The sequence below is a fragment of the Hyperolius riggenbachi genome, chromosome 1, assembly GCF_040937935.1.
Source record: "Hyperolius riggenbachi isolate aHypRig1 chromosome 1, aHypRig1.pri, whole genome shotgun sequence".
NCBI lineage: Eukaryota > Metazoa > Chordata > Amphibia > Anura > Hyperoliidae > Hyperolius > Hyperolius riggenbachi.
In genome coordinates, this window is record NC_090646.1 from 426538833 (window position 1) to 426552608 (window position 13776).

General features: G+C 47.5%; 1 protein-coding gene across 1 annotated transcript in view; it reads right to left on the minus strand.

The window, feature by feature from the left end:
- The window catches only part of LOC137518697 (uncharacterized), a 92465-nt gene that overhangs the window by 54636 nt on the left and 24053 nt on the right, over positions 1-13776 (minus strand). The window contains exon 8 of the mRNA XM_068236876.1: positions 470-639. Coding sequence (XP_068092977.1) covers positions 470-639 — 170 coding nt within the window. The remainder of the gene's footprint in view (positions 1-469; positions 640-13776) is intronic.

Consider the following 13776-nt stretch of genomic DNA (forward strand, 5'->3'; position numbering starts at 1 on the left):
AAACCAAGACTCTGACTGTGCTGGTGGGAAGTCTGGATTATGGCCCAGTGAGGTCAGAGCAGAGAGTCCCCCTGCTTATACCATTCTTTTATTGTTTGAAGTATTATGCGTATAGAGGGTTTAATCAGCCGATGGTCTACAGAGGCCACATTGGCTGGGATCCAAGAAAACAGGAGTAGATTGACTCCCCATAGCATTGCACTGTACTGAACATTGAAATACTGTAGTTTGATAGATTTTCAGTTGATTTCATGGTGAAAATGAAAATCTGTGCTGTGTATGAGGGGATTCGATCCCTCTCTCTGACCAGATTCCTCTGTTTGCCACATTGGGTAGCAATCTGTATGTTTATGCATACCTTCAGGGTCAAAGTGAAATTGGTTTGGTGTGCTTTTATCTCACACTGACATTTGTGTAGGGGTCAAAGCTTACTTTCAATGAGAAACATGCACATGTTTAGTAATCTTACTGTGAGCGAAGCCTTGCAATGCTGAAAGACTTTCCCAAGACCATCTTGTGTTATGCTCTGGTTATCATCATGGCAGCGATGTAATGACAATGACTCGGGGTGATGAAGTCCTATGTTTAGCAGGCAGTTGTCATCAAGGGAATGACAATTTGTAATTTTAATTACCTTCCCTAAAGAAGAAAATAAGAAGATAGCAAGAAGAAAAAATGGAGATCAATTTATAACACAAAGGAACACAAATATAAAAAATCAACTGCTTTAGATGCGAATGATGCAACTAATTGTAGATGATCCCAACCCCCCTATACACCTCCTCTGCATTACCTCCCACATTGACTGTCCCTAGTCCATAGGGAAGTAATACTGCACACCTTAATGATATCATACATATTATTGGACACAGTGGTGGTGATATTGAGACATTGTAAATGACTACCAGTAGATTAACAAAAATGAGAAAAAGGGGTGATGGGTGATGACAAGTGATCAGGTCTGCAAAGTCAGAAGCAATCTTGGGATTACTGTGCGTTGCTAGGATCCTAAAAGATCCGGGGCACTTTTTGGGCGCTCCAGATGGAAAATGGGTGTGGCCATGCACCAGAATGTGGGTGTGGTCATGGGTGGAGCCGAATTTACATGAACTTAACAACGGTCTAAGTAGGCCTGCCCAGCAAAATGTTGAATGAAGCCCCCTCCCTTAATAAAAAAAAATGTAGCAAATAGGCAATGTCCCTGCCTAATCAGAGTCACTGCCTAATCTGATTATAACTAATCAGAGTTATCTGGCTTCTGTGCTGGCTGGTCTGACTTTCTGCTAGGCGAGCTGGCCTGCTGCCAACATATTACGCAGCGCTGGACATTAGTTTAGGTTACAGACAATATTTAGGGGTGACATACAGCAATATGACAATACAGGAATACATGAAAACCAGATCACACAGCACAGTATGAGTACAAGGTAATGCCTAGTCAGTCACTGGATGGGAGCATGGAGATTAGGCAAATCGAGTTCTCTCAAGAGTGCACTCAGATCCATAGGATGGGTGTACGGTAATGGAGGTGCATGAATAGGTAGGAGACATGAGGAGGACCATGCCCGAAAGGCTTACAATCCAGAGGGAGAGGTAGGGACACGAAAGATAGGGGACGAGAGTTCAGCTGCGGGTTTAGAGCACTAGTGTGTGTGTGTGTGTGTGGGGGGGGGGGGGGGTAGGCCAGAGTGAAAAGGTGAGTTTTAAGGGCCTTCTTGAAAATGTTGAAGGTGGGGGAAAACCTAATGGGGGAGGTAGGGAATTCCATAGTTGGAGCAGCTCTTGAGAAGTCCTGTAGGCGTGCATGGGATTGGGTGATCCGGGGATAGTCAGGCAAAGTTCATTAGAGGAGCAGAGTGAGCGGCTAAGTGTGTACCTCTGGGCAAGATTGGAAATGTAGGTTGGGCAGGTTTTGTGGACAGATTTATAGGCCAGACACAGTATCTTGAATCTGATTCTGAACTGAAAATGGAGCCAGTGGAGGGAGTCACAGAGGGGAGCCATCGTGGTGGAGCAATGGGAGGGGTGGATAATTCTGGCTGCCGCATTCATGATGGACTACAGCAGGGCAATTCAGGTCATAGGGAGACCAGACAAAAGGGTGTTGCAGCAGTAGTCAAGGTGGGAAATTATGAGGGCATGGATGAGGAGTTTGGGGGTGACAGAGGTCAGGAAAGGGCAGATCTTGCAGATGTTATGGAGGTGGAAGTTGCATTACTTTGTGAGGTTTTGGATGTGAGGGGTGAAGGAGAGTGCGGAGTCCAGAGTGACACCCAGACAACGGGTTTGAGAGGTAGGGCGAATGATTGTGTGACATTCACATCTGAGAGGGTCAGGGATGGCCGGGGTGGGAAGATCAGGAACTCAGTTTTGTCCAAGTTTAGTTTCAGGAACCTAGTGGACATCCAGGAGGAGATGGCTGATGGAGGAGACCTTGTCCATGGTAGTGGTGCATAGATCAGTGGTGTGGAGGTAGATCTGGGTGTCATCTGCATACAGATGATAGTTAAAACCCATGGAGGAGATAACCTTGCCAATGGAGGATGTGTATAGGGAGAACAATAGGGGGCCAAGGACCGAGTCTTTGGGGACTCCTACAGAGAAGTGTTTGGGGGTGGATGAGGACTTATTTAAGGAGGTTGTGAAGGTGCGGTTGAAGAGGTATAATGAGAGCCAAGCCAGGGCGAGGTTATGAATGCCCATGGACTGGAGGAGTAGGGGATGGTCCACTGCGTCAAAAGCTGTTGAAAGGTCAAGGAGGAGGAGAATGAAGTATTTGCCTTCAGCTTTAGCTAAGGCAAGGTCATTGACCACCTTGGTGAGAGCTGTTTTGGTTGAGTGGGCAGGCCAAAATCCAGATCGCAGCAGCTCTAGCAGGGAGTTGGCATTGAGGTCCTGGATCAGGATCAAGGAGTTTTGAGGCAAAGGGAAGGAGGGAGATAGGGTGGTAGTTGGAGGGTAGTGAGAGGTGGAGAGGGTTTCTTGAGCAGGGGTAGTGCAGTGACCTGCTTGAAGTCTTAGGGGAAGGTGCCTGTGGATAGGGGGAGGTTAAAGAGAGTCTGAAGCCATAATAAAAATGGCTTTTTACCTTATATTCAGCAGGGGCAACACCGCTATCCCGCGGCACAATGAGCGGTCTTTACCCCCCAAATCCCCCCTGGTACCTCCGGGGAGCGATTCTGTGTGAGGCAGGGCTATGAGCTGCAGCCCTGCCTCACACACGTCTATCAGCGGTCGATCTTCGCCTCTCCCCCGCCCCTCTCAGTCTGCCTTCGCTGAGAGGGGCAGGGGAGAGGCGGAGATCCGCCGCTGACAGACGCGTGTGAGGCAGGGCTGCAGCTCATAGTCCTGCCTCACACGGAAGCACACAGGGGCAGCAAAATCCACGACCAAGAAAGTTGTGGATTTTGCAGGGGGGATTTGGGGGGTAAAAACCCCTCGTTATGTCGCGGGATAGCGGCGTTTTAGCAGGGGCAAACATACCCGTGCTGAATATAAGATAAAAAGCCATTTTTATTATGGCTGCAGACTCTCTTTAAACAGAGCAGTGAGGACTGGGGCCAAATCCGGGAAGTGAGGATGGAGTAAGTCAGAAGGGATGGGGTCAAGGGGGGGAGGTAGTGGTATGTGAAGTCTGCAGTAGGTGGTTGACTTCCTCAATGGTAGTAGGAGTGAAGGAGGTGAGGGGAGGATCGGGTGGAGGAGGAGCTGGATGGGAGGGGGTGGGAGGTGAGGATTGAAGGCTGGATATTTTGTGACAATTGGAGACGATTTTGTTCGTGAAGTGGGTGGCTAAATCCATGGCAGAGAGGGAGGAAATGGAGGGTGGGGGGTGGGTTTAAGCAGGGAATTAAAAGTGGCAAAGAGACGCCGGGGGTTGGAAGCTTGTGCTTTGATGAGCTTGGAGAAGTATTCCTGCTTTGCATCAGCAAGGGCAGTGTGGAAATGCAGCAGGTTAGCTTTGTACTGTAGGAGATCCTGGTGGAGTTTTCCTCCATTTCCGTTCAGTAGCACGTGTTACCCTCTGGAGGTTGTGTGAGTATGGGTGCTACAACCGCTCCACTAATCCCCAGCTCTAGCGAACGCTAGAGCTGGGGGTTAGTGGGGCGGTTGTAGCAGAATATTGGGGAAGCAGCTTCCTCTAGGGCCGATGAGAGGGTTTAATGATACTGAGCTGCAGCAAGATTAGGACAGGTTTGTATGGGGAGAAAGGAGGAGAGGGCATGTAAGGGGTGTTTTAGGACACTAGGGTTGAGCTGACGTAGGTCTCGCTGCCATTGGCCAGGTGGGTGGGTGGATGGGAGCTGCCTTCTGTGAGGAGGTTGAAGGTGAGAAGGTGGTGGTCTGAGGGTGGGAAGGGAGTGATGTCAAGGTCTGTAATGGTGGTGGATTTACTGAGTATAAGGTCGAGAGTGTGACCTGCAGTGTGGGTGGGGTTGATTGATTGAGATCTTCTGTCCGTGACAGTGAAAATCTATAAGTGTATGGGCAACTTAAAAGGAACCTAAACTGAGAAGAATATGGATTTTTCCTTTTAAAAAAATACCGGTTGCCTGATTTTCCTGCTGATCCTGTGTCTCTGATACTTTCAGTCACAGCCCCTCAACAAGCATGCAGATCAGGTGCTCTGACTGAAGTCAGACTGGATTAGCTCCTTGCTTGTTCCAGGTCTGTGATTCAGCCACTACTGCAGCTAAAGAGATCAGCAGGACTGCCAGGCAACCGGTATTGTTTAAAGGAAACATCCATATCCCTCTCAGTTTAGGTTCCCTTTAAGTGGCATTATATAACATCATAGTTCTGGTGTCACTACTGGACATTGCATATCTAATATTTTACAGCCATAAGCTACTTTAATAAAGGTGTTTATCCGTTGTACTTACAATAATAATTAAGGTAAATAATTTTATATCTTTTTTTTGTTTTCTTTCTAAGGAATGTGTGTATGAGACAGTTCAGACAAGCCAGATGAATGGCACACCACTTGTACTATAACATGCACTTGTTCCTTTGTTTGCCTTTCAATTACTGAGAAATATTACTTGTTTGCTACCGGTGACTGCTCAGTCACTAAGCAACCTGGATAAACACTGAGGTCTTATCTACCTACAGCGTATAAGCACCGCAAATTGCAGCACTCAAACTTCCACACAAGACAAACATATTGTTCAGAAGGCAAACGGTCATTGTGACGTCCTTCTTTGAGATTGCGGACTACGCTGCATTGCGTGTTTGGTCAAGGTGGTAATATTTGTACTAGACTTTACTATTTCAGTGCGCAAGCAACATCTAACAGAATAAACCATTTTGCCAGTTTCTAGGCACAATCCCAAATTAGGTCATTGAAGAGTTATAGAGGTGACCATATTATGATCCTCTAGCTATAATGCTGCCTAAGTCACGCCACTGGAAAATCAGAGCACATCATCTGTATACTTACTGCCATGCAGATCATGTTGTAATTGGAGAATCGTTTTAATTTTTTAAGTGGCATATCACTTTTGCCTAAAACTTGTTATAAAGTACTACTGCTGCACTCATCTTATTGTATTTTAATGCTGTTAAAATTGTTTTTCCATTCCTATTTGCATTCAAATGTAATTCTCGAAAACACATGTTGTACTTGTTTTCAACACAAACTTCTAACAACTTAGAAAAAGACTTCTAGCAACATTTGAATGGAGGGTCAAATCGAGTTCCCTCAGAAAACTCCCAAATACATCGATCAACATTAAGAAAAAAATAAATGATTAAAATCCCTATTTAGTTTATTGACTTACAGACTAATGGAAAATAGGTAAGGGGTCTGCTATAAGATCCCTGTTACCCATTTTCTTGGGTGGAGGTGGCTAACTGACTGTTCACTTAACCTTTTGCCGACCGCGTCACGCCGATGGGCGTGGCCGCGGCGGCAGCCCCAGGACCGCCTAACGCCGATTGGCGTAAAGTCCTGGGGCTCTGTTTTGAATGAGATCGCGCGCACGCTGCGCGCGCATCTCATTCTCGGAGGGCGGAGCTCCGCCCCCTCTTCAGTCTCCGAGCGGGAGACTGTTAGACGGCGTAATCGCCGTCTAATTACCCGTACAGCGCTGCGATCAGCAGCAGCGCTGTACTGGAGACAGCCGTGTGACATGGTTGTCCCCTCCTGAGCCACAGAGGTGATCGGCTGTCATAGGCTGAAGCCTATGACAGCTGATCACAGGGATTGACCGGCGGGGGGGAGGGAGGGAGGCGGGTATACAACAGGGAAAAAAAACACACTTTTTATTTAAAAAACAAACAAATAAACAAACACAAATAAACAAACAAACACTGGGGGGCGATCAGACCCCACCAACAGAGAGCTCTGTTGGTGGGGAGAAAAGGGGGGAGGAATCACTTGTGTGCTGTGTTTTGCGGTCCTGCAGCTTGGCCTTAAAGCTGCAGTGGCCAATTTAATGAAACTGTGCCTGGTCTTTAGGGGGGTTTAACACAGCAGTCTTCAAGAGGTTAAAGAGACTCTGTAACAAATTTTTCAGCCTAATTTCTTCTATCCTATAAGTTCCTATACCTGTTCTAATGTGCTCTGGCTTACTGCAGCCTTTCCTAGTTGCACAGTGGCTGTGTTATCTCTGTTATATAATCTAATCTTCTTTTCCTCTGTCGGCTCTGTCGGGCTCAGGCACTCAGGCTGGAATGTGCAGGTCTGCTTGTGATAGGATAGAAGCTATACACACCCTCTCCAGGCCCCTTCCAAGCTCTGTATGACTCACACACTGAGCTACTCTCAGTCTATCACATGCTGTTAGCAGCCATGTCTTTTGTTTGTAAACACTGCCTAAAACTGGCAATTACAAGCCAGGATTGCAGCAGGGAGTGGCAGAAACAGCACAGAGGGGCCCAGGAGAACATAATGACAAGCATGATAAGCTTTTTATTGTAAGAATTTTAGAGTACAGATTCTCTTTAAGTGATGTCTAGATAACGTTAAAAGCTCCACTCCTCGTATTGCCTTCACTTTCCCTTGGGCACTGGAGATGAGGAGGAGCCTTTTGTTCTTAAAGGGGCACTACAGCGAAAAACTGTAAAATTTAAAATATGTGCAAACATATACGAATAAGAAGTACATTTTTTCCAGAGTAAAATGAGCCATACATTACTTTTTTCCTATGTTGCTGTCACTTACAGTAGGTAGTAGAAATCTGACAGAAGTGACAGGTTGTGGACTAGTCCATCTCTTTATAGGGGATTCTCAGGAATATATTTATTTTCAAAAGCACTTAGTGAAAGGCAGTTGTTCTGTCCAACTTTCAAAAACTGTGTAGGGAGCAGTGAAGCTGGCCAGCATCATTGTTTAAATCCTTTTTAGGGAATATCTTTATAAAGAATAAAAGCCTTGCTGAGAATCCCCTATCAAGAGATGGACTAGTCCAAAACCTGTAACTTCTGTCAGATTTCTACTGCCTTCTGTAAGTGACAGCAACATAGGAGAAAAGTAATTTATGGCGCATTTTACTTTGGAAAAAAATGTACTTCTTATTTGTATATGTTTGCACATATTTTAAATTTTACAGTTTTTCGCTGAAGTGCCCCTTTAACAATGGAACAAGGGTGCTTTGCAAGAGGGGAGGCCATTTTGCTACTGGCCTTTGCATGGTACCCCACATTAAAAGATATGTTGATACTGGCCAGGGGCTAAAAGAGCTATGCAAATGGACTCTACCTTCCTGGTCACCCAATCCATATGATGGATAAAGGGGTATCTAAAGTTGAGAAGAGGGACTATGCTGTGCAGATGTGTACTTGTACACGTGTGCATAATGCTAGAAGACAGACTTCACAGGCAGCCATCACACTGCATGATTATTACATAAATACAACAAAATGTACTTTCCATCTCAATGGAGTCCACTGGCATAACTATGTTGGAGCAGCACGTGCAATCATGGGGGAAGGGGGGAGAGGCGGCTTTGAGGAGGGACCTGGACTTCTTCCTTACTCCTCCACCAGGACCCCCTCATGTGCTGCCCTGACTTTACCGCTCAGACCTACAGAACAGCACAGTGACAGAGCTTACCTATTCCTCCATTGGGTCTCTCCGGTGCTCCCTCTGCAGCCACTTGGTGTCTCTCTTTGCTCTGTCTTTTTCTCGGTCTGATGCATGTCACATAACGTGCAGAGGAATTCAGACCAAGAGAAGGTCAGAGTGCAGAGAGGACAGTGACACCTAGTGGCTGCAGCGGGAGTGCCGGAGAGACCCAATGGGGTAATAGGTAAGCTCTGTCACTGACACCCACTAATGTGTAGGTGTGAGTGGCAGAATCAGGAGAGCACAAAAGGGTTGCCTGGATGGAGGAAGAAAGAGCCCATCCTCCCCACTGGTCTCACGGGGTAAGGGGGGTTCTGATTGTAAGAAGGGGGTCCCTTAAAAGTTTCACTGAGGTGCCCTGTCAGGAGTAGTTACTCCCCTGATGGAGTCTATCACAACGCCTTATGTGTAGAACACCATGGAAGTTTAGGGCTCCTGCACATGGTAGCTGCATTACTGGGATAGCAATTGGCAATCCCTTGACTTAGGGCCTGTTTCCACTACACGCAGATTGGATGCAGAATGGATGCAGAAAAACTGACTCCAATGAATGCCTATGGCGCAATTTTTCAGATGCCGATTTTCCCATAGGCATTCATTGGAGTCAGTTTTTCTGCATCCATTCTGCATCCAATCTGCGTGTAGTGGAAACGGGCCCTTAGTAAATAAGGCCAACAGCCTCGTTTCACTCTACAAATAGTACTTCACTAGCAGTCACCATTAGTCCGTGGTTTTACTCATTACAAATTAAACTGTATAGAAAAAGTAACAATGAATAAGCGTGCAATTACTCAATTTATTCCATGTTTTAGCAAATTAGAACAGCTCTCTTCTGAAATGCTTTGGATCACTGTTGATAGCTATTCATATTAATCAATTTGGGAGATTAGAGCTTGTTTTCCATTCGAGTAAACTAATTATAGCTACAAAAATAGCTGCTGAGTATGTGAATCAGACAGCTGCTTGTGGATGTGTACAGCTTCTCTCTGCAAACAGCAATGCACAGAAACACTCATTCTGCAACTCTTTCATCATCATTAATATCCACAATTACTGTTTACCTCTCATGTACAGTAAGTGTTTGCAGGGGTGCCTCTAGTCATTTTGTCACTCCAGGCGAGAAGACCTGTGGCGCCCCCCCCCCCAAGCCCCTCCCCCCAGGAAAATAATCATAATGGAGCATCGTTTCACCAGAAAATAATCATAATGTGGCAGTGTTTCACCAGAAAATACACTTATTGCAGCAGCAGTTCACCAGAAATTAATCATAGGGCAGCAGCGTTTCACCAGAAAATAATCGTAATGGGGCAGCGTTGTCAGAAAATAATCGTAATGTGGAAGCGTTTCACCAGAAAATACACGTAATCCGAGCAGAGGAGAAGAGTAGAGAGGCAGCATAAGATGTAAGAGGGGGGTAGAGGAACAGAGAGGGGGAGGGATAGACAGCATAAGATGGAAGAGGGTGCAGAGAAACAGAGGGGAGAGGGAGAGACAGCATAAGATGGAAGAGAGTGCAGAGGAACAGAGAGGGGTAGAGACAGCATAAGATGGAAGAGGGGGCAGAGGAACAGAGAGGGGAGAGGGAGAGACAGCACAGCACTAAAGCACAGGTTTACAGCTTTACCAGCCTACAGCCTAACCAGCTTTCAAAGAAAACGCTAGTATCAAAAGAGCAGGGCACATTCTAGCAGTTATAACAGTACTGGGAGTCTGCACACAGGACAGGAAGTGTTCTTAGCAGCCTGCCTGCATACCTTCTCTTCTGCCTGTGCATGCAGCTTATCATCTCTGGAGTCTAGAGCAGAAACGTCCCTTCTCCCGGGCTGTGTTGCTGTCTTGTGCGGGGGCGGGGCTCCAACACGGACACATCACATTCTTCTCTCTGTTACTGCATCTGTCCCCTGGCTGTCTCGCTCCAGTGTCTGTGTGAAGCCAGTGACACAGGTGGGGGGTCAGACTGTCGGGGGCATAAGCTGGCTGGCCGCTGGCTCCTGGTTTGACTGGCGTGGGGCGGAGTTAAAGGCTGGGCCACACGAGGTAAACACTTTACCTGTGTGGCTACTGAGAAGAAGGGGCACGGCTTTAAAGAAGGAGCCTGGCAGAGAAGAGCAGTATTGATTGCTCTATTGGCTGGGGAGAAGTGGAGGTGGAGGCACTGCTGAGCACATGGTAGCGTGCCGAGCACCGGGGACTGAGTCGGGAGGTAATATAATATTAAAAAAAAACATGGTCACAGTAGCAGTGGCGGGGGAATGCGCCTCACCACCTCATGGCGCCTCACCACCTCATGGCGCCCCAGGCAACCGCCTATACTTGCCTGGTGGGTGAGACGCCCCTGAGTGTTTGTATATACAAATATTTGGCTGTAATGGGAAATAAATATCTTCCAATTTAAAATCATATTTTAAAGTGGATCTTCAGAAATAAGGATTGCAAGTTCCAGTGAAAAGAGCTCCTTATCCTACATTTGTCATATAGAATAATAATATAACAGTTGCTTAGGAATTAAGCTTTAGCAGTTGTGACTTAACCCCCAAGTGTACTGGCATGGGAAATGCAGCAGGGGAGGACTGGCCCAGGGGGACGGGGGGCAATTGCCCCCCGGGCCGCCCGAATCTTAAGTAATTAGGGCCAGCCGCTGCTATACGCAGCGGCCGCAGACATACCACAGGTGACAGGTTCGCAGTGGGGATTGTAACCTCACACGATATTTCCCGGCAAATTGAAGTATCCAATCAGAGAAGGGGCTGAGGCGGCCGGACGTGGTGTGCCCTTGTGCGTGGCTGCGCCTGCGGTGGATGTGAGCGGCACAAGGACACAAATAGCTTAGGTCCTCTCCGGCCCGGTGGGTTGACCCTGCTTGACTCCGCCCCCCGCCTGGAGCCATTGCCGCCCGCAACGTGCTGCTGTGCCTGCGGTGTCATCGGAGTGAGCTGTCTCACTCTTCAGCTTTCTGTGCTGGGGGGGCTGGGGGCCTGGAGCTGCGGCTACGAGTGGCTGGCTGTCCTGGCTGGAGGAGTCGGACACTCTGGGGGCTGGGAGTCGGAGATGCCACCTATAGCTGCTTGCTGCTGTGGAGGAGGAGGAGGTGTAGGATAGGACTGAGGAGACAGGAGGATAGAGGAGGTCGGGTCCAGGTTGCCAGAGGAGAAGGTGGTTTTTATAAATTTTGTTTCTGTACTTCTTCTCCCTTCTTGTCACTGAGTTACTCACACTTTGCTGCCTGCCTGCTACTGCTGTCAAATTCAATTTTCTGCCCAGGCCAGTGCCCTCTGAGGTTTTTTTTGTGTGATAATCATCCCCATTCTGACCCTGGCCTGAGGGGGAACGTTTTTTCTTCTTGTGGTGTGATTGGCAGCAGGGGAGGGGGGAGGCAGGCAGTTAGGCACTGTCAAACAGGTAGTTGGAGGGGGGGGGGGGGGGGTAGGTGTCAGACAAGTAGTTTGTGTGGTGGGTGGGCAGGAGTGGGGTTAGGCATCACCAGGTAGGTAGGTTTGTGTGTGTGTGTGTGTGGGGGGGGGGGGGGTTGAGTGAAGGAGTTATCAGGCATTTTTAATGAAATAAGTGTTACTTACCCGGGGCTTCCTCCAGCCCCACGCTCCCAGCATGTCCCTCGCCGCAGCTCTGCAGTCAGCCAATCGCTGCCGCTGCCTCCCAGTCCCCGGCGACGGCACCAGTCCGACCTGGATGTCAGCCTGTACTGCGCCTGTGCGAGCAGCACTGTCAATCCCCGCCACGTGGACCGGAGTGTACTGCGCATGCGCAGTAGTTCTTCGTCTGCACAGTACGCTCTGGTCCATGTGGCGGTGATGGACAGCGCCGCTCGCACGGGCGCAGTCGGCCTGACGTCATCGCCGGGGGCTGGGAGGCAGCGGCAGCGAACAGCTGACTGCAGAGCTGCGGCAAGGGACATGCTGGGAGCTTGGGGCTGGACGAGCCCTGGGTAAGTAGCACTTGTGTGTGTGTGTGTGTGTCTGTGTGTGAGTGTGTGTGTATGTGTGTGTATGTGTGGCTGTGTGTGAGTGTGTGTGTGTGTGTGTGTGTGTGTGTATATATATGTGTGTGTGTGTGTGTGTGTGTGTGTGTGTGTGTGTGTGTGTGTGTGTGTGTGTGTGTGTGTGTGTGTGTGTGTGTGTGTGTGTGTGTGTGTGTGTCTGGGGCTGTTAGTTATCACAATTTGAAGATTTGCACACAAGAAAGATATGGCTTTGGGCTGGGGATGCCGTGAAATGGGCCTCTAGTTTGTGTTGTCCCCCCAGGCCAAAAGGTCCCAGTCCTCCCCTGAAATGCAGTACACTTGTCTCTAGCTGATTTCATGGAAGAGCAATGTCCTCTGTTATTGTGCCTTCAATTCCCCAGGTACAGTGCCCCCAACTATAGTATCTCTAATTAAAGTGCCCCAGATTCAGCACCCCAATTTATGATTTCTGTACTGTACTGCTCCTGCTGTGCTCTCAACCATAAGGCCTCATATTACATTGACTTCAGTTAAAGTGTGTCACATGATGGTGCCCTCATTTATAGGGTGCATAGGTTGCCTGCACTAGATTTAAAGAATAAGGGTACTGGAAAAGTTTATTTGCTCCACACGCTTGTTTGAACATATATCCCCCTCTAAATTCCCATTTCTTCACTCGACTCCCCCAACCACTTTACCTGGGTGCACCAGCAACTACTGGAGGCACACCTACCCAAGGCAGGATTTATAATTTTTCCGCCGCTAGGCCAAGTGTGACTCCCTTTCCGTGCAGCATCACCTCTCCTATTCCATATGCAGCCCCCTCTTCCATGTGCAGCATCTTTATACTGCAGCACATCTCTATAATGAACAGCTCCCTTGGACATTAGCTTCCCTTTTCATGTGTTGCTCCAAATTTGCGGCCTCTGTCTTCATACATATCAACCTCTTTTCATGACCAGGCGCCCATTGGGCTGCAAACTGCCCAATGCCCAGGCCTTTGTGGCATTTCCAGAAATCCGGTCCTACACCTACCACAGGTAGGCCACTCCAACAGTTGTGTAGGAAATAACAGATGAGCTTCTCCATTTAAATGAGTGGAAAGGCTATATACAATTTTCTTCACAGCACCATCTTTTGGCAGAGGAAACAGATAGGCATGAAAAAGTCTGCTTGGCCTCTGAGAGCTAGACCTTCAATACTAATAGGGATTGGTCTATGGCAGGAGAGGGTTTTTCAGGGGTTTTTTTGTTTCTTTTTTAAGGGGAGGGGGCAACCTTATAGGAAAAGTGTACATTATAAGTTACATACAATTCAATGTATGTACTTTAAATGTATTGCAAATGTGTATGGAGTTGTTTGCCTTTAAATTAGGAGTTTTTATCCTTAGGTTATCACCACCCACATAAGCTGCTTGCTATTAGCACTGTGAGAAAGTAGAGATAGCTATGATAACTTTAGGCAAATGTGCTATTTATTTTGACTGCCATATATTTTGAGAACAAGCAGACTAAATAAAACAACAACAAAGCATAAAGCCAATAACAACACAATGTTTTGATTTCAGATACCATAGACTCCGTAAGTTATTTGCTGAAACCAAACGTGAAAGGAACTACTGAATAAACAATAATATTTATCAGGACAGGCCTGGAGTCATGCGGTCACATGGGTGTAACTAACTGAATAGTCACATCATTAGAGGCACTGCCAGATCAGCTCATATGGCACTCTTGCTTGTCAAGTACAA